The 27,954-nt window shown below is 43.8% G+C and overlaps 2 protein-coding genes and 1 long non-coding RNA gene across 7 annotated transcripts; 1 reads left to right on the top strand and 2 right to left on the bottom strand.

Moving 5' to 3' along the window:
• Nucleotides 1–50: 50 nt before the first annotated feature.
• LOC135261591 (uncharacterized) lies at nucleotides 51–1,705 on the top strand. The gene is made up of 2 exons (XR_010331993.1): nucleotides 51–218; nucleotides 968–1,705. It is a non-coding gene; the product is annotated as an uncharacterized LOC135261591 (long non-coding RNA).
• LOC135261589 (probable C-mannosyltransferase DPY19L4) lies at nucleotides 1,593–15,503 on the bottom strand. 5 transcript variants are annotated; one of them, XR_010331992.1, is made up of 21 exons: nucleotides 15,244–15,502; nucleotides 14,283–14,426; nucleotides 13,629–13,763; nucleotides 13,243–13,367; nucleotides 12,340–12,430; nucleotides 12,100–12,221; nucleotides 11,278–11,423; nucleotides 10,746–10,869; nucleotides 9,456–9,590; nucleotides 8,904–9,035; nucleotides 8,688–8,789; nucleotides 8,374–8,447; nucleotides 6,900–7,058; nucleotides 6,638–6,757; nucleotides 6,114–6,234; nucleotides 5,836–5,892; nucleotides 5,324–5,406; nucleotides 4,630–4,762; nucleotides 4,279–4,437; nucleotides 3,017–3,671; nucleotides 1,593–2,857 (listed from the first exon to the last, which is right to left on the bottom strand). XR_010331992.1 is itself a non-coding variant. In XM_064348072.1 (20 exons), exons 1-20 carry the CDS (start codon nucleotides 15,260–15,262, stop codon nucleotides 3,507–3,509), a joined length of 2,343 nt encoding a protein of 780 aa, XP_064204142.1. In that variant the 5' UTR covers nucleotides 15,263–15,503; the 3' UTR covers nucleotides 1,593–3,506. The 5 variants fall into 5 exon arrangements, 4 of the variants coding, with proteins under 4 accessions (XP_064204142.1, XP_064204141.1, XP_064204140.1 ...); XM_064348072.1 differs by having other exon boundaries at nucleotides 1,593–3,671; nucleotides 13,629–13,760; nucleotides 15,244–15,503; XM_064348071.1 differs by having other exon boundaries at nucleotides 1,593–3,671; nucleotides 4,630–4,759.
• Nucleotides 15,504–17,916: 2,413 nt separating this feature from the next.
• Nucleotides 17,917–27,802, bottom strand: LOC135261592 (lysine-specific histone demethylase 2). The gene is made up of 21 exons (XM_064348076.1): nucleotides 27,606–27,802; nucleotides 27,088–27,236; nucleotides 26,370–26,491; nucleotides 26,138–26,227; nucleotides 25,730–25,841; nucleotides 24,946–25,059; nucleotides 24,814–24,852; nucleotides 24,441–24,633; nucleotides 23,699–23,883; nucleotides 23,009–23,179; nucleotides 22,426–22,500; nucleotides 21,961–22,095; nucleotides 21,374–21,545; nucleotides 21,093–21,220; nucleotides 20,573–20,704; nucleotides 20,169–20,243; nucleotides 19,916–20,032; nucleotides 19,686–19,811; nucleotides 19,350–19,472; nucleotides 18,959–19,111; nucleotides 17,917–18,785 (listed from the first exon to the last, which is right to left on the bottom strand). Exons 1-21 carry the CDS (start codon nucleotides 27,658–27,660, stop codon nucleotides 18,702–18,704), a joined length of 2,550 nt encoding a protein of 849 aa, XP_064204146.1. The 5' UTR covers nucleotides 27,661–27,802; the 3' UTR covers nucleotides 17,917–18,701.
• Nucleotides 27,803–27,954: the final 152 nt, after the last annotated feature.

Below are 27,954 nucleotides of genomic sequence, written 5' to 3' on the forward strand. Positions count from 1 at the left end.
TTTTCTCTTAGAGCGCGAGAATAGCGCCGCTGTTACGCCTGGGATATAAAAGCAGTTCGCCACAGCCACGGTGCTCTGCGCAAGTGCATTCGTAAAACTAGTTATTTAATTCCATGAAATATGGAGTAAATTGAAATCATTGAACGGAATACCAGAAGGATCACTGGAATGTAAAAATGGAATAGAAGATACTTTCAAGATCAGCACATGCTGACGAGGTATCCATCTTTCATGGAAAGCATGCATCTCTATGGACAGTAACCTTAGGCTATAAATCAAATTGTATGATGTGTAACTAGTATCACATTATTTACATATTTATAAATGCATCAGCAAACTACTTTCATTTTTTCTCAAATATAATTTTAACAGTACATAAACATGGCTGGATGTTTTGATAAGATGCATTGCTATAGAAAACTCAAGATAAGCAAATTAATCAAATATATCAGAATAACAATAAAAATGAAGTGGCAACACATGAATCTGAGTAAAAAAAATAAAATAATAGAGAGATGCACAACCCAAGACTGATTCTAGTGAATTTGATGGGACATGCATTTTGTGCTTTCTGATTAAGTTTGCATGAAAGGGACAAGTTCTAGTTTAACTGAATCAGTTGGAAGTCCACACAGTAGTTCCAGTGGTCCTTCTATATGATTCTGTGCTTCCCTGACAGTTTGGGGAAGGCCATTTCCTGTTTCAGCATGACAATGCTCCTGGGCACACAGCAAGATCCATATAGAAATGGTTTTGTCTAGAATGGTTTGGAAGAACTTGACTGGCCTGCACACAGCCCTGACCTCAACCCCATCAAACACCTTTGGGATCAACTGGAAAGCCAGCTGCGAGCCAGGCTTAATCGCCCAATCAGTGCCCGACCTCACTAATGCTCTTCTGGCATCTGAAAATGAGTACTGATTCTAATCCATTGTAATCGTTTCTGTGCTTTTGCTTTGTCTGGCAGGTTCACTATGAATGGAAGTAAATCCCTGCAACAATGCTCCAACATCAAGTATAAAGCCTTCCCAGAAGAGTGGAGGTTGTTATAACAGCAAAGGGTGGACAAACTCCATAGTAATTCCCATCATTTTGGATGAGATGTTGGATGTCAGGTGTCCACATACTGTTGGCCATGTAGTGTATATTAATAATATTGTGAGCATTCAGAGAAAATATTTTGTGTGTGTGTGTAAACCATTTAACTTCAACAGAAATGTACACGTTGTCATAAAGAATAGGGTAACGATATGATAAGATCAATGACAGGTAGTCCTGCAGGGTAGTGGGTAATTGCCCATAGCATAGTCCAGGGAGGGTGGGCTACAGTCAGCAGAGAATCCCTGTCTCATTACACAAGAGGGGCTCATTTTCTCCAATGACTGCACAGTTTACTAGGTGAACTGCTGTACTGCAGAGTGAAAATAAGTAACAGCCCTCTGAAAATTTAATAGGGAATTCCAAAGTGAGAGGAAAAAGGAATAAGGGTCACATCAGTGTTTACATTTCAAAAATGTACAACAATCACATTTCAGAGTTAAATTATGCACTTAGCACACAGTCGTAAGTTAAGCCCCCACAAAAAGCACTAAGAAAATATAAAGCATTTAATTGCAGATTAGGGTTCATGGACAGTTTCTTTGCCATCATCTGAAAATACACTTAATGGTCAAATTCCAACTTCAGCCTACAAAAAAAAAAGAAACTGGCATTCACAGACGCAGGCCTTTCACGGTACAGTGACATGACAGCTCAGCAACATACGTAGGACATCAAGGCAAGTGAGACAGTCCCACACAAAGTAATGCTGTTTGAGCTCCATTTTACATGACCTTATACTCAACATCATGCAAGACCTATTACAGTAACAATGCTTAAGGATGGCTGGGGTTTAACAAAAGACCACATGGGTAGGCCAATACTGCAGCCAAAGCCTTCGGTAAGGAAAAGTACATACACCTTTTTTGAGTAAATATAAAGAAGATGAAAGTCTAATAACCCTTGCATATAATACAATGGGTAGACTCTGGGCCAGCCTTCACTACCCATCAGGCTTTGAGGTGAGCGCCGCTTGCCCTCATTTGGCCTTTCCACATCAAACAGCAGATAGCCAGGTAGCACCGCAATCTATCTGGCCATTCACATTAAGCTCATGTGCAATGTAAAAATAAAAAATAAACAGCAAATAAACATGCATGTACTGACTGCATGTCTTCAGTATCAAAATGTGGTTTTACAATAACGAGGAGTGAAACTCTATTGACAGACAGAATTCACTGAATCACTTTCTCATACCTTTTCCAGAAGATAAGCACTGACTAATGACATGTTAGACAGGTCACTAGGCAACCTGAAGTGTCAGTTAGAAAGCATCTCCCTAATGACCAAGATGCACTAAGCAGTGAAGAATTCTTAATATCTCCTGTCATGATTTTTATTGACTATATAATGTAAAAGCATCAGAAACAGAAGGAAGAGAACGGTCTGTTTTGATGCTGTGAATGAAAGCATGCAGTTTTATTTAAATTTTATCCCCTTGGAGAAATGGAAGTCCTGCTTAATTTCATGACTGAGGGGTAATGCACTGACTTGACTTAGCCTAGATCCTGATGCAAACAGACTACTGGCATCAATGGCAGACACACTCACAATCCCTTTTCCCCACACTTTTGCTCAAAAGTGAGTACGGTTCTTCACACTCTGTAATCCCCATCAAAGATTCACAGCTATTGAGCTGGAGGACTGCACTACGACTGCAGGCACTAGATCAACCACAGAGGTCGCCATTGAGTGATAAGGTAGGGTTGCCTCCATGGGTGATGCTAAGGCAGTGGTCTCCAACCCTGGTCCTGGAGAGCTACAGGGTCTGCTGGTTAAAATCAGCACCCAATTGAGACCCAAGACACCAGGTGAGTTGAGTTAACTGCGTAATCAACTGCTCTGATTGATTCATGAAGTGCAGAGTCACTATGAAAACCAGCAGACCCTGTAGCTCTCCAGGACCAGGGTTGGAGACCACTGTTATAAGGGCAACCGTACACTACACTGCAGGGGACTCCCTTCCATGGTCACAAACATGGTCACTGACATTAACACCAAAGAAGAACCTTAATACGGGTCTCACGCACTCACTCACTCAAACACACGCCAGTACACGTGCAAGCACACAACTAAACGTACACCGCCTTACACATACATCAGACTTCACACGCTATTACTGCCAAGGCCACGTGAACACGGCACAGCAAAGTGTGGAAGAGCACGTCCGTCTGACTAGCAACATTAACTACCTACAGTACAGATCCCAAGCCAACGTTCTGGAATACTGACAAGCACACCAAATAGTCTAGCTACTCCGCCATATTTGTTACAGCAAATTGTTCTGTAGAATGTGTCCCTGCCCCATTCAACAAAGTTCCAGAGAAGTTTCTCAGATCAGTTGTGAAGTATAATACCACAGTTGTCTCTATTCGTACAGAAACAGAGAAGTTGGGCCTGCAGAGCTCTCAGTACTGGAAGGAGATGACTGAGTTGACTTTGTAGACGTGGTACGAGCGGTTCCAGAAGACTCTGGTGAAGTAGTTGACGTAGGGGGAATAGTTCATCTTGATCTCGTGGCAGAACCGACGGTACTTGGAAAAGGCATACATCTCTCCTTTCTCATACATCACCTTGGAGGGATTCAAACACAAGCATATGCACAGTCAATGCCATACACCAAGATAATGCTGCGCTCTACCTGCATGATGTAACTGCGTTTTGGGCTTAGCTCATTTGAGGTGGCAAATGTTACGTCAGTGTGTTCAACAACATATTTTGATGTTCACCAATGGTGATATCTCTGCATTGATTCAAAGAGGGTGAAAAAAAATCCACAAACCAGAACTGCATGAATGCTTTTCCTAGTAGAAGAATGTGAATTCTCCCTGCTGAATTTTGTCGCAGCAACACAAACCAACGATTCAGTCAAGGTGACCTTTTGCGACCTTCCTTCAAAAAGGTCACCTCGACCAAAAATGGCGATTCGTGTTGCTGCATAACAAAAAGGTGACATAGGGTGATGTCACTAGAAAGGCATAAACGGCAGCATTTGATTTCACCTCATAAAGAGGCTCGGCCTTTTGGCAGCATGGTAATGATTCCGCTTTGTGGACTAGGGCACCGAGGATCGACTCCCCCGTTGGCTCTTAACCTCCTCCAACCCCTCCCCACCCCTTGCTCTCTAGCGTCATCCACAGCCGGGGTTCTCTCATTGGCTGGTCCGGGTGTGGGACTCACGTGTCCGTTGGAGACGTCCAGCAGGTCCTTAATTCGGCAGCCCTTCACGGGGCTCATTTCGCCACAGAGCGTCTCCTCGATGATCACGTAGCTGGCCTTGTACGACGTCAGGATCTTGTAGATGTCCTCCGCAGACCTCATTGCATAGACCTGGTAAATCTGTGCGACATCAGCAGCAACGCGTGTAAGTGTTATGCGCATTTACGTATCAGTTTCAACAAGGCAACGCTATTGCGAGGCCTGAGGAACTACGCTGGGATTAAAATGGATGAGGCCCTATGGGGTCCTTAGGCATATGCAGCAAGACTGGCTGATGGGTTAACAAGGAGACACACCACATGACAGACTTACGTTCTCACTCCTCCTCAGCAGGTTGATGTCAGTGTAGAGGGGCAGGCTGGTCACGGTCCAGCCAGAACACAGCTTCACTGCCCCCATCAGCTGGGGGCTGCCTGCAAACACTGCCATCACTGGAGCCTGCCTCCTCAGAGGGGGAGGGAAGGGGTAGTGAGTGCAAGTACAAGAGAGAGAGAAAGAAAGAGAGAGGGAGAAAGAGAGGGAGAGGGTAGTAAGAGATAGAAAGACAGAGAGATATAGATAGATAAATAGATGGATAATGGAAGAATAACTCATTCTCTTGTTCTCTTTCTCTCTCTCTCTCTGTCTCACACACTCAAACACACACACACACACACACACACACACACATTTAATCATCTTTGATGAACACATGAGCCATGCTCTGGTCTGTAAAGCTGTTTGTTCTCCGGTCCTGCACTCTCTTTAAAAGCACCCAGATGCCATTGCCATTTTTATGTCACACCAGCCACAGTAGTCCCAATGACACACTGTTGAAATACTGCCGTTCCCTTGGTTTGAGGCACTGGACAGCATAGATATGTTTACCTTATTAAAAAAAAAATTATATTATGTCCCTTGTATATCATAGCCCCTGTAATAAGATTGTAATGACACTGCAAGAATGACAGTGAAAAAACAAGTGCATCACACTCGGCAGTGTACGCAGGGCTGGAAATCTCCTTACTTGATCCAGTTCATCAGCTCTACTGTGTCCGGGTCGTGGAACTCCTGCAGCTCAGTCAGTTCTGCGATCACACGCGGGAAGTACTGCGGGGGGAGGAAACGTCAGGGCAAAGGGCAAAGGTCAGCGTCAGAGACACGGAGTCCACACTGCAGCGCCTGCTGCTTGCAGCCGACACACCGTCAGCTGGTATGTGTGAGGGCAGGGCAGGGGTAGAGCTCACTGCACCGTAAATGATCTTTTTCATCAGATATACTGCATCAAATGATCACTTACAGTGCAGTGAGCTCTTCAGCTGGGGTGTGTGTGAGAGCAGGGCAGGGGTAGAGCTCACTGCACTGTTATACTGCATCAAAAGAAGAGGGCTATGAAATTATCTCCAGATATGTCAAAGCAGGAACCGAGCTCACAGCACTTAAATTATCTTTCTCATCAGATGTATCAGAGCGAGAGGCCGCAATGCTTTGAACAGGACCCAAGGTTACTTGAAGTTAACAATATAAAGCAAAACCCACCTCCCTCCACAAACTGAATCCAATGATTGTAGGAACGGCCGTACTCAAAATAAGAGCCTGTTGGGTCAAACAAAGAGGCAGCAATCAGGCAAGAGAAAATGCCTGTGGTGACTAAAATCAAAACACGTGCATAACTGTCTGGGTTTTAGACTGGGTGCCAGTGTAGTATAACGATTAGGGAAGTGCGTTTGTAACTCAAGTTGTGGATGTGTGGTTCAGTGCCTTATAACAGGGCCTTATCTTTCTCATCTCACGTCCAGTGATGAGAAAGGTCTTACCAGGACCACAGGATGAACAGACTTCAGCTTTAACCACTTGAACACGGTCATCCACAGCTCCGGGGAACACACGCCGAACGCCGTGAACATGCAAACATAGGGCGTCCACAGGTACTTCATCCTGCAGCAGAGAGAGAGGACATCCAATCACATCACACCAGATTCAATATACATACTATATGAGATATGCTTCACACTACTAAAGCCTACATACATAAGAAATGCTCAAGAGCTGTGCATTATCTAACTGATAATGACAAGAAAATCGTTTTACACGGAGAAAGTGAAGTTGGCTCAGAAGCTGATCAAGGTGACCAGTAATTATCCTCAGTGCCAAAATTGCACCCCACTGAATCATTCTGGGCCAATGAGAATGAAACTGTTTGCAAAACAAGACCAAGACAGGGTTCCATCTGTGTATTCTAAAACTTAGTTGTTTATATTAATATTAATAAATGATTTACTTATAAAACTTAATTTTAAAATGAAAAAGAACACACCAGACAGACTTTTTTTAAACATACCCCTCAAACACCATTGCCAGCATGCCAAAAAGCATCGTGTGAAACACGTGGTAGATGACCTCTGGCTTCTCCCCTATTCGCCCATCTTCCAGCCTGATGTTGGATTTCATCGGTTCCCCACTGTCCAATCAATCAATCGGCAGGGACGTAACCATTCACACCACGGCACAGCCAATGAGAAACAAGAACAGGAAGAACAGATTCAGAATTTCTCAGCCCTAACAGCTAAAATACCGCAATTGCACTTGACCGCAGAGCTGACCTGAGCCTCCTGTAGATGGCCTGCAGTGTGGACAGCAGGCAGACCAGCAGCACCAGCAGGTAGAAGGGGAGCACCGAGGCCTGCGTCAGGCGCAGGAAGAAGTCCTGGCCGGGGGACTGGAAGCCCTCCTGGCACAGCAGCAGGTTTGGCACAAAGTCCCTGGATAGGACGGCATAGCGCAGCTCATACGAGCATCCCTCTTTACACAGCGCTGTTATTTCACCCCTTCTGCGACAAATCAACGCTTTATACATAGACCACCCATTTCAGGGCACCGTAATGTTTGGTACAAATCACAGGTGTTTCTGGTGAGCCGGGTGTGTTCACTTACTTCCTTAGTGCAGGTATAAGAGAGCTTTCGATGTCTAGTCTCGATTTCGTTGCCTTTGGAGTCTCGATTTCGTTGCCTTTGGAGTCTGTTATTGCCGTTTGTCAACATGAGGACCAGAGTTGTGCCAATGAAAGTCAAGGAAGCCATTATGAGGCTGATAAATAAACAGTCAGGCTAGGCTAACCAAAATCAACTGTTTGGAACATCATTAAGAAGAAAGAGAGCACTGGTGAGCTCAGTAATCGCTATGGGACTGGTAGGCTAAGGAAGACCTCTACAGTTGATGACCGAAGAATTCTCACCATCATGAAGAAAAACCCAAACACCAGTCCGATAGATCAGAAACACTCTTCAGGAGGCAGGCGTGGATTTATCAGTGACTACTGCCCATAGAAGACTTCACAAACACAACTACAGAAGCTACACTGCAAGATGCAAACTACTAGTAGTTCGCTGAAAAAACAGGATGGCCAGGTTACAGTTGCAACGAAGTAGTTTTTCAAAGCCAAAAACTGGAAAATTCTTCACAAGTTATTCACCCGAACTGAATCCAATTGAATATGTGTTTCTTATTTTGAAGAGAAAATGTCAGGCAACTAGCCCCTGAAACAAACAGGAGCTGAAGATGGCTGCAGTAAAGGCCTGGCAGAGCATCACCAGGGTACTAAGCACATGGCGATGTCTATCAGTCACAGACTTCAAGCAGTCATTGCATGCAAAGGATGCGTAACAAAGTACTAAACATGACTGCTTTCATTAACATAAAAACGTCTCAAACAATATGGTGCCCTGAAATGGGGGGGACTGTGTATAAAGAGTGCTCAAATTTTAATATGGTGAAACCAAAGTGTATAAATAACTTTAGATAAAAGCTGAGAATCTGCACTTTAACCACATATAAAGTGTTTGATTACACGTCTAAAATAGTAGAGTACAGAGCCAAATCAATAAAAAATGAGTCTTTGTCCTAAACATTGTAGGGCTCATGGTAGAATTACAGTACAAACAACATCACTGAAAAATTTTCACCACAACGCAGGCATCTAACTTCTATATATGCGTATTTTCACAAGCATTCTTCAAAAAGTCAATGTTTCAGGCTGAGTTGTATAATATGGTCAAAGGAATGTTGCAGAGACTCACGTTGTTGTGTTCAGTCCAAATTTAACTTCAAGGAATTTTAGCATGTGGTCGCTTTCATTGACAGGCATGATTCTCTGAAGATAAAAAGCAAATACACAACAGGAAATTAAAATGTGAAATGCAATGGCATACATAATAAAAATGAAAACATCACAACACAGTACTTTATACAGTTAAAATAATAAAGCACAAAAGAATTACACGGAAAAGTGCTGGTAATCATTTCTAAATACCTATACATCATTTCAGTAAAAGCACATGAAACGTATAATGTGCATGCTCGCTGAAGCTAATAGTGGAGGGGTGACCCTTACCTTCACCACATAGCTGAAGGTGATCCCGATAGTGAAGACCAAGTAGAAATGCAGCAGGATCTTCATCAGCCTGGCCACCAGGGAGCCCATCTTCATGTTGTGCTGAAAGAAAGGGGAGGGCGGACATTTTGGCTCATGAGGATGTCCGCGCTCTCGGCTTGGCCTCAAGGACTTTCGTTAGCAGCTCTCAGGCTGTAGGAAGGGAGTTGGCTCTACCTGCAGGTACCTGGCGACCGTGGAGCCGGCGAGGAGGCTGAGGAGAGGGGAACTGAGCAGGCTGGGGTTCTGGAACTGCAGCACATAGGCCAGGACCACTGAGCACAGGTACACCTTGTGAATGTCCGCCATCTGGAGAGCACAGGAGGAGAGCCATTTTTCATAAGTGAAGCTTTATGCTTTCTGCAACTGGAGCTTGATTAGCTGAGATGTATTTAATGCATTAGATGGCAAATTGTGATGATTCCTCTAACATAATAGGGACCGCTAATGCTGTGGAATATGCTGCATAACATACAAAGAATTTCTTCCACAGAAAAGTTTACCCTGGAGTCATATTATCCTACAATTTTTATGTTACAGTTTCAGGAGTTGACACAGGCTTAAAGTAGGAGACGGCGTTTCTGTTCAGAACTGTGTGAGGACATGCGTTGCGTAAAAAGAAATGATTCCACACAGAAAAGATGTCTGCGTCTAAAGGTAATTCAGTGTAATGATATCAGGACACGTAAGACGGCGTGTGCACTAAGGGCTGCCTCTCCTGTGAAGCACCTTGCGAGGCTGTACGAGGTCGAAGCAGTCGAGGAAGAAGAGGGCCAGGCCTTGGACGAAGAGCACGTAGTGACTGTACTCCCACATCAGGATGAAGGTGAAGGTGGAAGCTCCCATCAGGAGATAGCAGAACATCTGCAACACAAGGACACCTCAACTATGTGCACACACACCGTACGTATAAAACACATAGTGACTGGACCGAAGCCTGTGGAGAGTCCACAGACATATGTGTACTCCCTGTGATTACGAATAGCAGTGGCCACACTGGGTAATGAACTTATCCTGTAACCAGAAGGATGCAAGTTCAAATCCTGGTTAAAATACTGCTTATTGTACCATTGAACTGAAGACTCAATGGTGTAATCTTAGTATAAAATTTTGTTATTTATACAGGTAAGGGTATTTGCTAAGCAAATAAATAATGTCAACAACAATTTAAGCAATTAAAATATTTGTTTGCCTATCACAGTTCTTTGCAAATACTATATGACTTTACAGCTTTTAAAACAACTTTTAAATCAATGCAATTCATAATATTTTTCTTCTGAATTTGTGGGACTGACATACAGTACGTGCAGAAACCCCAAATTACTACATATTATTTTTCAACGGTAGGCTTTCCCTATCACTCCTTATGTACGTTACATAATTAAAAACTCAGTCTAGTGGCTGAACCACAGCTGTCGTCTGTAATATGTTGTGTAGTAGCTGAACCACAGCTGTTGTCTGTAATATGTTGTCTAGTAGCTGAACCACAGCTGTTGTCTGTAATATGTTGTCTAGTAGCTGAACCACAGCTGTTGTCTGTAATATCTTGTCTAGTAGCTGAACCACAGCTGTCGTCTGTAATATCTTGTCTAGTAGCTGAACCACAGCTGTCGTCTGTAATATCTTGTCTAGTAGCTGAACCACAGCTGTCGTCTGTTATATCTTGTCTAGTAGCTGAACCACAGCTGTCGTCTGCAATATCTTGTCTAGTAGCTGAACCACAGCTGTCGTCTGCAATATCTTGTCTAGTAGCTAAACCACAGCTGTCGTCTGTAATACCTTGTATAGTAGCTGAACCACAGCTGTCGTCTGTAATATGTTGTCTAGTAGCTGAACCACAGCTGTCGTCAGTAATATCTTGTCTAGTAGCTGAACCACAGCTGTCGTCAGTAATATCTTATCTAGTAGCTGAACCACAGCTGTCGTCAGTAATACCTTGTCTAGTAGCTGAACCACAGCTGTCGTCAGTAATACATAGCAGGTTTTATGTAGCAGGTTTGAATCTGACTGAAATCCCACCTCTGTAGCAGAGCTGTTGCGGTTCCGCAGGAATCCAGTTAAGGCCAGCACCTGGCAGGAGAAGTACGGCAGAGCCCAGTTATCTCTCAGAGGGATGGCGTAGTCCACTTTGGTCGTGTCCGGCCTGGAGGAACACAAAAAACAAAGAAAAAACAATAATAAAAGCTGCTACCTTCAGGAAGAAAGAACTTTCAAAAATGAAGACACAGTGGAACAAAACAGATTATCAAAAAACCCCAACGCTTCACAATGTATGGGCAAATATAACATTTTGTACTTTCAGAATCTGCATTATATATATATATATATTTTTAATACCCTGCTGTGAAATACATTTATATTTTTGAAGAAGTTCACATACTTGCACAGACACAAAACATTTGTATTGCATTTTATTCCGTTCCATTTTATTCCACTGCCGTGCCCATCCATCATGAGACAATGGTGTAATGGGACGGACGGTGACTCTCCTGAAACGCTGCGCAAGATGGCTGAGGGAAAGGCAGCTGGCTGGGCGGCTGCTCCGGCTCACCTGTTGATGATGTACCACGCCACCGCCAGCATCCCCGCCACCCAGGTGCCGCTCATCACCCAGCTGGACACGAAGAGCGCCGTCACGTACACGGCCTGCAGGCCGAACACCACGCCGATGTAGAAGTACACCGGCTCGATCACGTCCTGCGACACGGAGGGCGAGATCAGCGTCACGGAGGGCGAGATCAGCGACACGGAGGGCAAGATCAGCATCACGGAGGGCGAGATCAGCGTCACGGAGGGCCCGACCGGCGACGCACGCAGAGCACGCTCTTACACGAAGCGTGTAAAAACCACAGCAGCTGTATATCATCTCTAGCCCTCTTAGCTCAGACCTGTGCGCAGGTCCTGGTGCGGGTCTGTGAATGTAAGCAGCAGTGACTGACCTGGCTCCCTGTAACTCTGGTGCAGGTCTGTGAATGTAAGCAGCAGTGACTGACCTGGCTCCCTGTAACTCTGGTGCAGGTCTCTGAATGTAAGCAGCAGTGACTGACCTGGCAACCCTGTAACTCTGGTGCGGGTCTGTGAATGTAAGCAGCAGTGACTGACCTGGCTCCCTGTAACTCTGGTGCAGGTCTGTGAATGTAAGCAGCAGTGACTGACCTGGCAACCCTGTAACTCTGGTGTGGGTCTGTGAATGTAAGCAGCAGTGACTGACCTGGCTCCCTGTAACTCTGACACAGGTCTGTGAATGTAAGCAGCAGTGACTGACCTGGCTCCCTGTAACTCTGGTGCGGGTCTGTGAATGTAAGCAGCAGTGACTGACCTGGCTCCCTGTAACTCTGGTGCAGGTCTGTGAATGTAAGCAGCAGTGACTGACCTGGCTCCCCGTAACTCTGTACAGGAAGCTGGTGACCAGCTCAGGGTACAGGAACAGCTGCTCCACCGCGTTGATGGTCTGAGCCGAGACGGTCCTGTTATCCTGCATCAGCTCCTGCATCCCTGACACACAGCAACAATAAAAACCAAGCCACGTAAAAAAGCGTGTCAACAGACTGAAATAACATGCTCTTCCTTCCCTCCTGTTGCATTTAATAAGAAAAAACTCCTGCCGAGTTACCTCTCTCGAAGGAAGGTACGGCCAGCATGTGCTTGTAGTAGTAGTAGTAGAGGCCGCTGCCACCCAGGAAGGTGATTTCCCGTTCCAACTCCTGATGGAACACAACAGATTTACTCAGAGCGGAAGGGGCTATGGCCTACAGCAGCGTGTCCCAATCGGTGTGCCGTGGGAAATGAATGTTTAAAACAGAAATGAAGAAATCCCATTCATAAAAGCCCAAATAAATGTCATTAAAATGCATGTGTACGTGTGCGTGAGTGTGTGCGCATGCATGCGTGTGTGTGTGTGTGTGTGGGATGGGGGGCTGCAGGATGTTTATTTTTTATGCCTTTGAGAGCGGTGTGTGATGAGATTCTGTACATTTGGGAAGTGTGTCGTGGAAGGAATCAGGTTGGGACACGCTGGCCTGCAGGACCAGGCTGGAGACAGACAGAGACACCCCGCCCCATCCTCATCTCAATGCACTCCCTGACCACAGTGACATTTACACATCTACACATGGGGCGACATAGCTCAGGAGGTAAGAGCGGTTGTCTGGCAGTCGGAGGGTTGCCAGTTCGATCCCCGCCCTGGGTGTGTCGTAGTGCCCCTGAGCAAGACACCTAACCCCTAACTGCTCTGGTGAATGCGAGGCATCAATTGTAAAGCGCCTTGGATAAAAGCGCTATATAAATGCAGTCCATTTCCCATTTACCATCTACATACCCAGTGTGCCACAGTCTCACGCTCAGGGCTAAGACTAAACTATACGGTGGGAGTGGTTTTAAGAGCCAAGACACCGTGCCGAGCTCAGTTCAAAGCGCACCCAGAGGAGTACATGGAACAGGAAACAGCGCGATGCTGAAATCTCACGGGGCAAACATCGCGGCGTCATCTGGAACCGGACTGCCGAAAAAAACTCACCTGCCTGCTGGAGAACCAGAACTTCCTCTCGTGGTAGGTGGAGAGGTACACGGCGTACATCATGCCACACGTCACGGCTGCCAGGCAACCAAAAAACAGCTTCACCAACTGCTGGAACAGGAGAGCTGCAGGCGGCAGGAGGACGAATCGCACAACGCATCGCGTTACCATTACAACATTACCATTGTGATGCAGTTCTCTGGTTTCTCTGCACATAAAGTGTATGTGTGATAAACTGAGAAGGTCATTGATTAGAGGGGTACAAAATGGTAACGCTGCCTTTAAATCACTGAATCAGATGTGAATCAGCGATACCACCAAATGTGGGCCTACATAGTGCAACCTTCTCGACCCAATCAAAACCACAAAAGGCTATTTATACTCACATTTATCAGATTTACGGGGTCTTTTGACTGGGGACTGTTTCACGGAGTCTTCTGTCTCCTTATCCTTCGAGTCACCAGCAGTGTCTGAACCCCCATTTTCTGGACACTCCTGTCCCTCAGTGCTGCCATCTCCTGCTAAGAGGAAAAGGTGGACCAGCCAATGTATTTAACCACTCTCTTCATTCAGATCCAGCAAAATCTTTTTAAAAAGTGCCCTACATATTCACTCCTCAGGACAAAAACAGCATTAAAGATTATTTGTCTGTATGTGAAACATTAAAATTAAAATCTCTCAGGATCATGTGAGCACATTGCTTAATCATATCTTTCCTATAAAACTCACCATCTTGCCACTGTTGTTTTAACCACTAACTTGCCAGGGAGAAGCACAATACACTGATAATTGGTTTATAGCATAATAATTTTTTTTTTACCTGCTGCTCACTTTTGAATCTTTGAATGTATTATAATCTGATCATCTGAGAGAACTGCTCAGTCCCTACATGCTCTGGGGTAATGTGAGGTCACATGCATGTCCCAATGGCAAGATTAATGCAAAATTCTGAAGCAGAAAGGTCAGTTGCTGGGGGAAAAAAAGCATATGCACAGATATAAATGCTATATACGGTATGCAGTATTGTTGATCGTAATTACCTGTGTTTTCATGCTCATGAGTTTGAGCAGCTGCAGTACCACCTTCCTGCTCCTGCTCCTGCTCCTGGTCCTTCTCTTTCAGAATATTCACCTCGGATTCTATGCATGTTTCTTCCTTCGAGTGTCTCAATTCTGTCATTTCCCCTGTGCACAAGACAAGATTTCTCTGGGATACTGACCGCTTCCAAAAGATAAAACACACAGTTTACTTCGAGCAGCTGATTCGAATCCAGGGAAGCATGGCATAAGGCCACTTCCTGCAGAAGGCTGGCACTGAAGGGAGGAGGAGTACCGTCAAAGTGATCTGTTACAACCAACTGCTGGTAATGCATTTATCCCAGTCACTTAAAATTTGTGTAGAAACTCTCATATTGCCACTAATATGAGAGCTAATATAAAGCTTTTGGCGGTGTCCTCACCGCCAAAAGCTTTACAAAATATATTTAATGAGAGCAACAGCATGTTGGAGTGCTATATTGTTACCTCAACAGTTTCATTAACAAAAAAGGGGTTGTTATTAATGTAGTTATAATTACATACGCTTGCAATTAGACGTTATGTTTGACACACTGTATATGAACTGTTACTGCGCAGTAAAATTCAGTGTAAAAAAGTACAGAGTAATTTCTAATGTTTGAACAGTCGCATCAGTCTGTGCATATGCATTAAAAGATAGCTGTGTAGGCTGCAAGCCAGTCACTTTTAGTAAACACATAGGCCAAATCATTGAACTAGCCCGGAAGCATACTGTCATCTGAGAGTGAAGGAGCACATAGCCTATAACGTTATAAACACTTTTGCATAACGTTAAAACGTGCAAGAGAATAATGCGCAAGCTAGATATTTAGAAAATTAAAATAATAATAAATAAATGTACCTGGCTAGCAAGCAAGTCCGCTAACCCGGGGTTTTCGACTGCAGAGTTCTTGAATAGCTGACGTTTCTGACTTTATTTCCTTACCGGTATCTAAGAAATTCATGGCAGCTCCATGTGTGAACGACACTTTAGCTAGCTAACAAGCTACAATGTCGAAACAGAAGAGGACAGAAGAATTTAGGGGGAATCCTTGTTAACTTCCTTATAGATTTTTTAAATTGTACTTGAGAATTGCAGTTTCATCAACTTTCAACCCAAATATTCTAAACGGTAGTAGTCTAGCCAGTATGGTAGCTTACAGAGCTCCGTGAAGCTGGCAAATGTTGCTGGCAGCAATTGGAGACTTCCGGTTAGAAGATTTCAAACTAAAAGCTCGGTAAATGCAATAATTTCATAATTGCGAATTTGTCGTTTTTCTTCTTGTAACTAATACAATTACACATTATATACTCATATCTAAACCCATACACTACGCAGTCCTTTCTGGAAAACCACGTTCCCAGCAATTGTTGCTGGTGTTTAATTGTAGCCCAGCCATGCATTTCTATATACTGCCAAAACTAAAAAATGTTACCAAATGAAAGGGGGTATACATTTACTCTACAGACCCATATCTTCAAGATTATGCAATTATTTTCTTTTCTCTTTTAGAACACTCAATCTTACTTTATCACAAAGTTATCTCTCTCTAGCCTATATACATATATACATTTATATAATTTATGCATTTATTCTGTATTTTTCATTGTTGAAAAAAAGGACTTTTGTGTTTTTAAAACTGGCTTCACATAATGATGTTGTCTCATCAAGAAGATGGGGAATTACATTTAGTTTGTTCTTTTTATTCAAATATGCTTCATTAAATTGCACTGGAATTACAGGGACAAAGTAATCTAATAGTTTATCTAATAACTTTGGGCTATAGTATTCATTGCAACACAGGTCTTTGTAGATCTGTCGATTTGTAGACTTGTCTTTGTAGATTTGTATTTGTATTTGTATTTGTAAACACCAGCAACAATTGCTAGGAACATGATTTCACAGAAATGATTGCATAATGTTATAGGCATGGGTCTGTAGAGTAAATGTATACCCCCTTTCATTTGGTAACCGTTTTTAGTTTTGGCAGTAATCTTTAATGCAAATGAGCCTGTACTGAACTGACAGTGTATAGCAATGCATGGCCAGGCTACACTGGGATCGTGATTTCAAAGAAATTATTGCATAATTAAAAAAATATACATACAAAGTAATATCCCAGGCTTAATTTAAACCAGCCAAATAGCAAGGAAGTAGCTAGTAATTTAAACCAGTCAATAGCAAGATAGAAGCTAGCGAGTAGCTAGCGATTGTATACAAATTGTATCTGAAATGCTTTTACAAAAAGGTAAGTCTTTATCAAACCTCAGAAACAGTGGTTACTGTAATGTTATTCTTCGGGACTAATTAACGCTATTAACGTTAATTCTGTGCTTGTATTTTGATAGAAACTCACCGGAAGTTTTGACCGGAATTTATATACAGAAAGTCCAATTGTTGCTAGCTTCACGGAGTTCTGTTCCACTCGGTTCCACTATGGTGCATAGACAGATATATGTCTATGCTATGGTGTATCTTGGCTGAAAATACTTCCTCATCCGAAACAATTTTGTTTCATTGAAGCACGTCCGTGTGCGTCCAAAATCACACAAGGTTCCTGAAGAAGTTACATTGAATATCAAGAGGTATATCTAAATGGAGTTAATTTATTAAGAACTATTTGCGTGAAATTGTATTTTATTGTTGTATCAAATGCTACCCTAGTCTTATTGCGTCCCTGGACCCCCCTCGTAGGTGTTCATAGCTCCTTTTACACGGTTGCAGAATATTTTCCGTAATCAGAACCGTCGGTGTTCCGAATAAGGCATGGAATAGTTTTCGTAGAACCATTTGGTGAAAATTAAATACTACGCCGAAGTTATGGTATATTCAGTTTTGTGCATCGAACGTAAAATATTTAAAAGAAATGTCTCTTGTGGTCAGTCCGCTTACAGGAAGTAAGTTTAATATACACACACTTCATAGTCGAAACATGGGGACAGTTGAAGAAAATTAAATCATCAACATATTGAAATAGCGTCGTCTATAAGTTTAAGGCGCAACAGGTATTGGTCTGCTTTCGTAAAACGCCATTCGTAACAGGGCCCCAGACTAGCCCTAATGCATTATCAGGCTGAGTTCTGTAACTGACATCACCAGTTCATATCTGGGCAATGTCATTTCCGAATTACCACCAGCAGGATTTGTCCCACGGAGGTAGGATGGGACAGTTGGGGTTCCTCAGCTGCTTCCACGTCAATGTGACTTACAATCAGGCAGGTGCCTACAGGCTACCAGTTGTCATCCCTTCCTAACAGTGCTAGCCCCGTATGATGCACACCGTAGTGTGGAAACAAGTTGTTGGTTTAGAGCCAAGTGTACTGGAAGGTTGTGAGAAATGGAACAGTGCTCCTTGCACTGAGGAAATACTGACTTCTGCAATAGTGGGAAATGGGCAAGGAATAGTGATAGCTGATAAGCCAAATTTTAAGAACAGGTGGTACATAAGGGTAGGACTGGGCATTTGATTAGGTAATATTGAGATTGGCGTCAGAAAGTATATAGACATTAACTTTAAATTAGAATAAGGCACACTGATAATCTGCCAAAAACAATCGTACGTGGACTTCAGAACACAGTGGCAAAATGCCTCATACAAAAATGCACAGAACCGATAACTGTTGGTAGGTGGGTTTATAAATATTCATGTCGAAATAAACAAGTTAATAGTTCTGCACAGTCAAACAGGCCATACTACAACAGTTACATGCTGCACACATACATAAAAATATATACATAAGACTGTTCTTAAAAGTAATCCTTGAACAAAAGAACATACATTTCATACATTTCTGCAAATGAGCACTTCAGACATTTCTGCCTTCAAACATGTGAAGAAATATATAGGTTATGGAAATAAGTTACAAGATGTTTTAAAAAGGAACTGGCTCTATGAAAGCCAATTGCTGATGGAGCAGTTATTTGTACACACGTGCAAATATGCCATTAAATAATTCTCAGATTTATGGCATGAATTATAAATATCATGTAATGAACAAACACCTTTTTGTGCAAACCACGTCATATCATCAGGGTTATTGTTCAAAATTAAATTAAAAATGTAAAAGCCATAATGCTACCCTCATTAGCAATCATGATTTAGTGTTATGCTGCAGTTTAATATTTCATAAACCATTAAAAAAAAAAAAACAACTAACCACACAGAAGATTTTTTCCATTTATAAATCCGCACCCACGCAATGAAACGAAAAGACCACAGCCATTCATCCTGAGAGCCTGAGAGAAGTGGAGAGGTGCGACTGCAGTGACTGGCTCTTGGTATTGTGTAACACCAGGTTAAACCAATGGCTGTAGGGCATAGTCTGCAGCATGGCATACAGTAGTGTCTTCTGAAGGCTGTCCTCATGCTGGTTTCTCCATCACCACCCATTCTCTCTTAGGGGTTACAAAGCAGCAATTTTACTTGCTTCCCTCACCCCACTCAAATAGGCTCCTGTGACTGTTTGGGGGAAGTGTCGGTTTGTCGCCTAAGAACATAAGAAGATAATTAACACATTAGACCAATTGTAGGGCAAAACAAAGGAGAGATTTCTTCTTTCTTATTTGTCTGTTAATTAGGGATGCTGTAATGTTCTGTGCTGAAAAATATATTTGTAACAATGACCGTGATGCGTATGAGATGTTGACCGTAGATTCTAACCTCTCCAGCAAAAAATACTTTTCCCTGCACTTCCTCAGCAATGATGTCGTAGGCCTCGCCGCTGCCCCCTGTCTTCACAAAGCTGTAAGACATCTGTGACCACACATCTTTGCTCCAGTGTGTCACAAAGTATTTCACTGGCTCTGGGACTTCCTGCACAGAATGGGGGGAGAACACGACAAAATAATCATTTGGAAAGGTTTTTGGGTGTCTAGTGTTTTCCTCTGCATGGAAAACACTCCTCCAGTACCTGATCATGAGGCTGGACAGAGAAACAGCAGTATCATTAGCTGTTTTCTTTTAGCATCTATTTATGCATATCCCAGTATGCAGATGCACATGTGAAGCAGGAAAGACGCCATTATGGTGTATTAATTATTTTGACCTTCACCTGTTCCTTAAACAGCTCGCGCAGGACCTTCATGCACAGGTTGGCCACTTGCTTGTCCCCCAGATCCTTGATAGTGGCCACAGCATCCCCAGTGATGACGGACATGAGGACGCTATGCTTTCCCTGCGGGTTAGGCAGACAGAAACACGACTGACTGCTGGTCCAGGCATTCAACATGCAATGTTGTGTATGGACTTGGCAGCAATAGAATTCCTATTTAAAAGTCTCAGTGTACAACCATGAAATGAATCTAAATAACTTCAGGGCAACCATGAGTGGAGCAGGAAAAATTCAGGAGAGTATATAAAATGGCATGGCAAAATCGTGTTGTCTGACCTGTGGATCCATGTCATAGAACACACTGAACATCCCCCTCTTGTCAGGACCTGGTGGAATGTGCCCAAAGTAGTCCGCCCCTTGGATCTTGCTGTCCCAAAACCGGTAGGGGAACTGCAGGGCAATCTGAAAGAAAAGAGTTTAATGCAACTGACAGATGAAATGTGGTTACAGGTTCCATTTGTCCCCATGTTATTATTACTGAACCTTTTCATCTGCCTTTCCCTGACCTTTTCAATGACCCCGGCACCGAGACTGTTAATAGCCTTCAGCTTCCTTTCAGGAAGCGGCGGGGCAAACTGAAGCGCGTTCTTCTGAAGCAAAGCTAGCGGTACGGTCACCAACACCTGAAACAAAGCGATTCATCCGCATTACAGCGCCATCGCAGCAATGATACGCTTCAAATGAGTGTAACCGCATAAATCATGTCCACTGAGAAAACATTTGACTCTTCTGGTTGTTGTAGTTATTTTGGCTTCTTACTTTGTGTGCTGTCCACTGGGACCCAGTCGATGAAGTGACCGTGACCAGCTCCCCCGAGTAGTCAATCGCTTGAACCTACAAACAGTAAGGTTAGCATTTAACGTGACACGAGATTAGCAAGAAAATAACAATGGTTAGCCAGCCAACGTTACCCCAAGTCATCCCATTTATGGTCAATCAGAACACATTCTTATAATATACATTTCATACAAAACTGTAAATACACACACATTTATTTTGGGAAAACAAAGAAAAATAAAACCGTCGCAAGTACCTTCATAACATACATGCAGCTTTTCTGACTGAGTTTATCCAAAAAAAGCAACAGATAAAACCAGGGGGCGGACAGGTCAGTTGAGAACGGGGCACGAACGAGACGAACCAAGCGGGCTGCGGAAACGCACCGGGGTGCTGAGGCGAATGTCCAGGCCCTCGGCCAGTCTGCTGAGCAGCGCGGAGTAGCCCTGAGTGAGCATCGCGTGGTCTCCAGAGAACTGGGCAAAGAACTCATTGTGGTCCCAGGAACGCGCTGAAACCTGGAGAACGCAGCAGAGAATGAAGGCTTTGCTCTCTAAACTAAAGGGCGAGTCACACACACGCACACACACAGCCGACAGAAATGTTATTTAATATTCATTCACGCTATTTCATAGGGACGAACACAGCCTAAATACTGACAATTTTAAAAGTATCAAATGCGAATTATCAAATAATTCATGGTCGAGGACACATTGATCGATTTATCAAAACTCAACATAAATGACATTTAAAAAAACACTCTTCACTACTTACCCTGTTAACACAAGGGTTGAAACATTGTTGATGCCACTCAAAATAAAATAACATCAGTGGCAGCAAAAGACGAGACTATTTCCACTATTTTCAGAACTATGGTGCTGTACTTGGAAAATAGCGGACACTTACCTGGTCCAGGTTGCTGCCACAGGCGTACTCCAGATTGCTCAGATGAAACTGAAGCACTTTCTCTTCCAGCTCACTGAACTGGATCCCTGACTCCTGGAGGAACGTTTTATAGACCTCCTGGATTTTTTCTATTCATAAAAGAAGAAGGATTGCATCTATTGTAGCCTTTCTTAATAAAACGAATACAAAAAAAGCTACAATTGTGGGAATAAAGTAAAAATAATTGTAACGCATTCTCAATGCGTCGACTGTACACACGCACAGTTCGCCTTGTACTGTACCTCCTAGCGGGGTGTCCTGGTGTTGAGACTTGTCCTTCCTCCACTCGGACACCACGTCCAGGATGGCGTTGAAGTGGAAGTCCATGCGCTTGTCTATGGCCGGGTCTGTGGTCTTCCCACCCTCCTGGATCAGGTCACACCGCTCCCCCAGCTTGTGCATCTTTATGCCCATCTACACAGCCGCAGGCACCGAGAGGAACATCAGTCCACATCGATCCAGCAGACGCGAAGTGCTCTCTCAACACGGCTATTACTACTGCCGCAGCAACGGGCTAACTGGGATTGGAGAAATATGGTGAAACCATCGCATGGAAAATTGAAGTCACTAACAGTTATTGAGATAGCAGATATCAAAGATACTGTTTAAAATAATATTTTAAGGTAACTCAAAATAAAAGTTCTAACACTTGTATTTCTACTAACTGTAAAGCACTGTAGAGCTGCAAACCTGTTTGTGAGAGGTGCTATACAAATAAAGACTATTATTATTATTATTACTATTATATTGTGTTAGGGTTGGAATAAACTAGCAAGATAATTACTATATTGAATGCTATGTAGAATTGATTCAGCTGAGAGAAACCCACTTGCTCACACATGAGTCCGATGGGGTTGTTGATGCAGCCGTTCACGATCTGGGCTCCCCTCCCCACCGTCACGCCCAGCGACGTGTCGTCCCAGACCCTCCCTCCGACGCGATCCCTCGCCTCCAGCACGACCACCTGCGAGCAGAGAGACACGGGCCAGGCCACACGGGCAGCCAGACTTTACGCGCGGGAAAACAAGAGTAACACCAGTTACGCAGGTCAGCCAGGACGCCGGGCGAGCTGGAGACGCTGTCGCGGGAAACTAAACGTGCCAGAAGACTTACCTCACAGGTTAACGGCGCAAAGAAATCGGAGTTCATGCCTTCATAAGAAACCGTCATACTGGCGGTTTGCGGTTTCATTCGGGGTTTAGAAATATTACCAATGTCAGGATGATGACCTATAAACCGTGCTGGAGCCAAGATGGAGGCCTGTTTCTGAGCCGCGCCGTCAGCTTCAGCTCACCTGCATGCCGAAGTTCTTCAGCTGCCGCGCCGCAGCCAGGCCCGACGCCCCGGCGCCGATCACGACCGCCTTCTTCTGCAAGAACAAAGCCCCATCGCTTCAGCCCTACCGCTGCCATCTTATCTACCATCTACCACACTCACTACCATTACATTACAATGCACTGCATTTATTTAGCAGACGCTTTTATCCAGAGCGACGTACAAAAAAGTGCACATCATGGTCATAGGACAACTACAAAACACAGGTTCAATAAGGTACAATAATAATTTCCTACAGCTACTTATAGCCAAGAACGCAGTTCAGTTCATGCAGTGAACATTATTCTGACCTAACTTATGCCAAGCCAAACTAGGGAGAAGAGCAAGCTACGATATTTGGACAAAAATACAAATGACAAAAAAGTGCTGGAATGGGGGTACATGTAACATGAGTGTCTTTGAAAGGGGGGGGGGGATCTACCGAACACACAAAGCAGCTCGCGGTGGAGAACACGCCAGCGAAACCTCCAGAAACGCGACGGGCGTAAGGGAGCACGGGCGCGCGGGGGCTGGTTTTTTTCTTTTTCGACGGGCGCACGTACGTCGTGGTACTGACTGGGCAGCAGGGGCTCCGTGACGGACAGCACTCCGGTGTTGATCAGGCCCTTCCGGGTCATGAAGTGGAGCACCCTGTCCACCTCCTGCACGCAGCGCACCCGCACCAGGCCTCGCACGACGATGTGAGGCGCGCACTTCTGCGGGGTCAGCACTTCCTGCGCGCCACAGGAAGGAAGGGGGCATCGCAACGCGAGATTCACACTTCTTGTTTTTTTGCAGACGCTGGCTCGCCAGATAAAGCAACAGCAAAGGTGGCCTGATGCAATTCCAGGGAACTCAAAGAGAATGACATAACCGTGATTCCGTGATCTTAATGGCTAGGTCTACCTTCCTAAACAGATCGTGCCACTAATTCTGCTTTCCCAAACTTTTAATTAGACATTACAATGAAAAGGCAACACTGATCTGTCATTTTACACATCTTTGTTTGCATTTCTATTGGGGCAAATACCACAACAACCTTCTTGAATTTGCAAATGCTAATGTATTAAAATTGGATACATACATTTGCATTCTTATGAAGCTAGGTTGGATCAACTTTGGGACAAAGAGGTGGGAATTGTAGGCAGCTTTATTGGGAAATAAAAAAAATGTTTTACTTTCTACCATTTAATTCTCCTAATACAGCTCACATACTACCTTATGCATGAAACCCACGGCAAGGAGTGGGGTACCTTGCAGTCTCTGTGCCAGGAGGCCAGTATGAGGTTGCGCAGAGCCAGGTACATGGTGGGGTCACGGGAATATTCCGGAAACTCATACAGCTCGTCCAGCTCCATCATGTCAGGCCGCACACACAGGGCCTTCCCACACTCGTTAGGCTGGTAAAAGGGCTGGAAGTAGGGGCACAGCCCTGGGACTGAGAAGAACACACACACACACACATGCACACACAAACACACACATAAATAAATAAATAAATAAATAAAAATACATTGCTCCCTGATCTGAGATAAGTGCTGCTAAAGGCAGTCAATTTTGAATGTAAGCCCCATAGGTTTAAGGACATAAACAAAACTGACTCCCACTTTTGCCCCCAAAAGACAGGTGCAGACCTGGGTCAAATATATATTTGTTTTGGATTCACATACTTTTCTGTACTCTATTGAACTTGCCTGGTGTAATTGAGCCTGCCAATATGATCAGAAGGCAGGGTTTTCACTATTTGAGAGCATCTAATTGATTCCAATACACCAGACAAGATCAGTAGACCGTAGAAGAGTATTTGAATCAAAAACAAATACGTATTTGACCCAGGTCTGGACAGGTGTCCTGTGTACAGTACTGGCTTCAACTTGGACTGCAACTCAGGGACCCTCTGTACAGTATGTACAGTAACACAGGCACCCTGCCTACAGCACTGCCTCCCACTCAAGGGCCTGTAGCCCAGGGGCTCTGTCCGCACGGCGCTCTTACTCTGGGGCTGGGTGACCCGGCAGTGCTCCGCCTTCAGCTCGCTGAGGGAGAGGTTGGCGGGGGAGCTGGAGGGGCTCATGCCCACGCAGTCCGGGTAGTACGCCGTGAGGAAGGCGCTGGCCGGGCTGTCCTTCAGCAGCGGGGGGAGGATTAACATGGAGTGCCACCAGCTGTCAATCACTTCAGCCACCCTCTGGGGGGGGAGACACAAGACTCTGAGTCCAGACTGGCCTTCACAGCACGGGCCTTCTCGAAACCAACGACCACAGCACTGCAATTCACATAAAGGAAGGAAACTGTGCACATATGATCATGCATCAGGTTGGCTTCCACCATGTTGAGCTCGTACTATAGCTGGCATGCACTCACTCACCATGTCTTCAGGCTGGGAGCACTGGTCTGTGCCTTCACTCTAAAAACGATATGAGAAAACCGTGAGTGTGAACACTAACGGCCCGTGACCTGAACATAGCCGACATGCTCCTTCCACACGCCTGCACGGCACCTTCACATTATTGAACTTCATCCCGCAGCGGTACGTTGTTGCTAACGAGGCAGTGAGCTGGATCTCCTTGGTCAGCTGTCTCCACTTCCCACAGTCCTGCTTGGTGCACTGGACCTGTGGTGGAGCAAACACATTGATGATACAGTAAGCATTATGTCAATCTCTATACTTCATTCATTTTAATTCATCTATATGTTTACTCTCAGATAATAAGCACTCGTCACAATAGAAGCAAAATTAAAATGCTGAATCAACTCTTCAAATGCTCAGTATTTGACAGGGCTGTAAAACTAACTTGCACTAACCCATTAATAAAGAGAAGGGGACTATACTTTACAAAACCCACATTACTAATAGTGGATGCACTGGTTACCCTCTGAATCTAATTGCTCCGTTTCTGAGAAACAGAGAAAGGCACCTCTGGAAAACAATAGTTTGAATCCAACAACGCTCACTTCTTCCAGGTGCAAGTACAAAAGCTGGAATCAGAGCCGTCAGAAAATGAAATACAGCTTGTCCCTTGCTTTAAGGTAAATAGAAAGATGACGTGTCTGAAGTTGCCATGTTTAGCCAAGCCCTTTGCAACATTTTCACATCTTTCATTATTCAGCTTTATTTAAATACAGTTTAAAACTGTGATTCCAACTGGCATTGATACATTTTTTTCTTCCATTACCCTTTTCATTATATTTAAAGATACTCCATTTTCATAGACGCTGCAGTAATCTGAATTTGACCAGGTGTGATATTTCTCTGTTGAAACAGGAAGCAGAGTGGTCCTCACCCAGTATGGAAGTTGCTGGTCAGCCATGAAAGCTTTCAGACTGGGCTCACTTTTCCCATTGCCGGTCCACACCCTTTTCCAGTTGGCATACTTCTCATAGCCATCTTTATGACTTTGAAACCAAACCGGGAAAAGAAAACACATACAATTAAAAACCAGTAGAGATGGGGGAATATAATAAATCTGGTAAAGCTAACGGCAATAGTCTATCGTGAGCAATGCATAAAATAACTTAATAATATAAACGGGTACTAATACCCCAAGCCCAGCATTAAGACTACTTGAATCAAAATATGACTTGAGTGAAAATATATTTTGGTTTGAGGGTAAATACACCTTCTGATTGAACTTTACTTTGCCATATCATGGATATTTACTATACTATAATACGTCCACAGTCTACTATACCTTCTGTAGTAGTGATCAAAACATTCATTGCAAAAATGCTCTCCACAGGACAAATGGTACCATCGAGACGTGTAGCCATTTTTGGCACATCTGAAAGCATTGAAGAAAATAATGTTGCAAGTTAACGAGTCACTTCCTGAGAGAAACATCTATGGTACGCCACTGAAGAGAGAGCACCTGATGACGCATTAGATGGTAGTTAAAGATTACTGACTGAATGATAAGCACAGACCTTTCGGATGCGCTGGCAAAGCACACTGGGTATGTGGCCGAGCAGCCGGCCTTCTCACACTTCCTGTACTTCTTCTCTGACTGGTCTTCATCTTCCTCTGTGTCTGTTGCTTTCCTCTTTGTCTGAAAGGAAGTCAGCGGCACATACGGAGTCATGCCTTCAGGCTGGCATGTGCCCAGAAAGACACCGGGGCGACATAGCTCGGGAGGTAAGAGCGATTGTCTGGCAGTCGGAGGGTTGCCGGTTCAAACCCCGCCCAGGGCATGTCGAACTGTCGTTGAGCAAGACACCTAACCCCTAACTGCTCTGGCGAATGAGAGGAATCAATTGTAAAGCGCTTTGTATAAAAGCGCTATATAAATGCAGTCCATTTATATAACATTACTCTGGACTGTCACCAAAACGATTAGCATGCAGTTTAATATGAATGTACCAATGAAATGTATTGTTAATGCTACATGGACCTGAAAAATCAAGACCAAAAATCAAGATAAATGTGTGACATAAGTAACAAGAGCTGATTATAAAAATATATATATTAAATCGAAATGGCATGATTTCACGGTGGATACTCGAATTCCCAATACATCAAGCACACCAAATTGAGAAAAAATAACCAGATCTCAATTATCGTCCCCATGTAATATGCTTAACAATGCCGCTGGGAAATAAGTTTAAAAGAACTGGCTAAAGAAAATCTAGTATCATGTGCACCTACCTGACCCGGAGAGTTGCTGCAGCGCTTCACCCTTACGTTGGCCTGTCTCCCAGATGAACGGGTCAACTGGTTCTCGGCTGATGCCGGCTCAGCCACAGCGGCTCTCTTCTTGGGCCGCACCCGTACACCAGACACGGCTCCGGGACACTCTGTTAGACAATTATTATATTTATACAACCACAGCAATTACAGTAATTTAGAGCACATTATGTAATACAAAAATGTATTAAAATACAGGTTCATATATCAGACTAGCCGCCTCAACATTTTAATGTCCAGTCCAAGTTCACTGGATGACCTGCAAGCTATTTGCATAGCTAACGTTAATTGGACAATCAGTCTAGCTGGGAAGACTAGCTGATGTCATGTTTACCTAAACACCATACGTTATTGTGAACAAGAATTATTTTAAGACAACACAATTATCTCCACAAGCAGCTACCAAGCTACTATATGGGTTATATTCATAGTTAACTGAGCTAGATAACAACGGTGAAGTAATTGGCAAAAGAACTAACCTGCATCTGAATGCATTAAAATGTGGTTTTCTTCCTCCGATGATATAATGTTCATCTATGAAGACGTACTACGTGGCCAGCTAGAAGAGTATGCAGGTTCGCGTAACAAAGCTATCGAACAACCATTTTTATTTTTCCTTCTCGTCCAATTTTAGTTTTATCTAGCTAGCAGTGAAGTAATCACAATAAACCACAATAAGGAAATAACTTCCGGTAATATCGTGGCAATAGATTTCAAAATAAAAGCTAGGATTATACTTTCCATACAAGTGATTTCTAATACTCAACTAAAATGAACGATATCTGCTCGTATTATACTGTAATTACAGCATTATTTGGTTATTGAACA

The sequence above is a fragment of the Anguilla rostrata genome, chromosome 8 (assembly GCF_018555375.3).
Source record: "Anguilla rostrata isolate EN2019 chromosome 8, ASM1855537v3, whole genome shotgun sequence".
NCBI classification, from domain to species: Eukaryota; Metazoa; Chordata; class Actinopteri; order Anguilliformes; family Anguillidae; genus Anguilla; species Anguilla rostrata.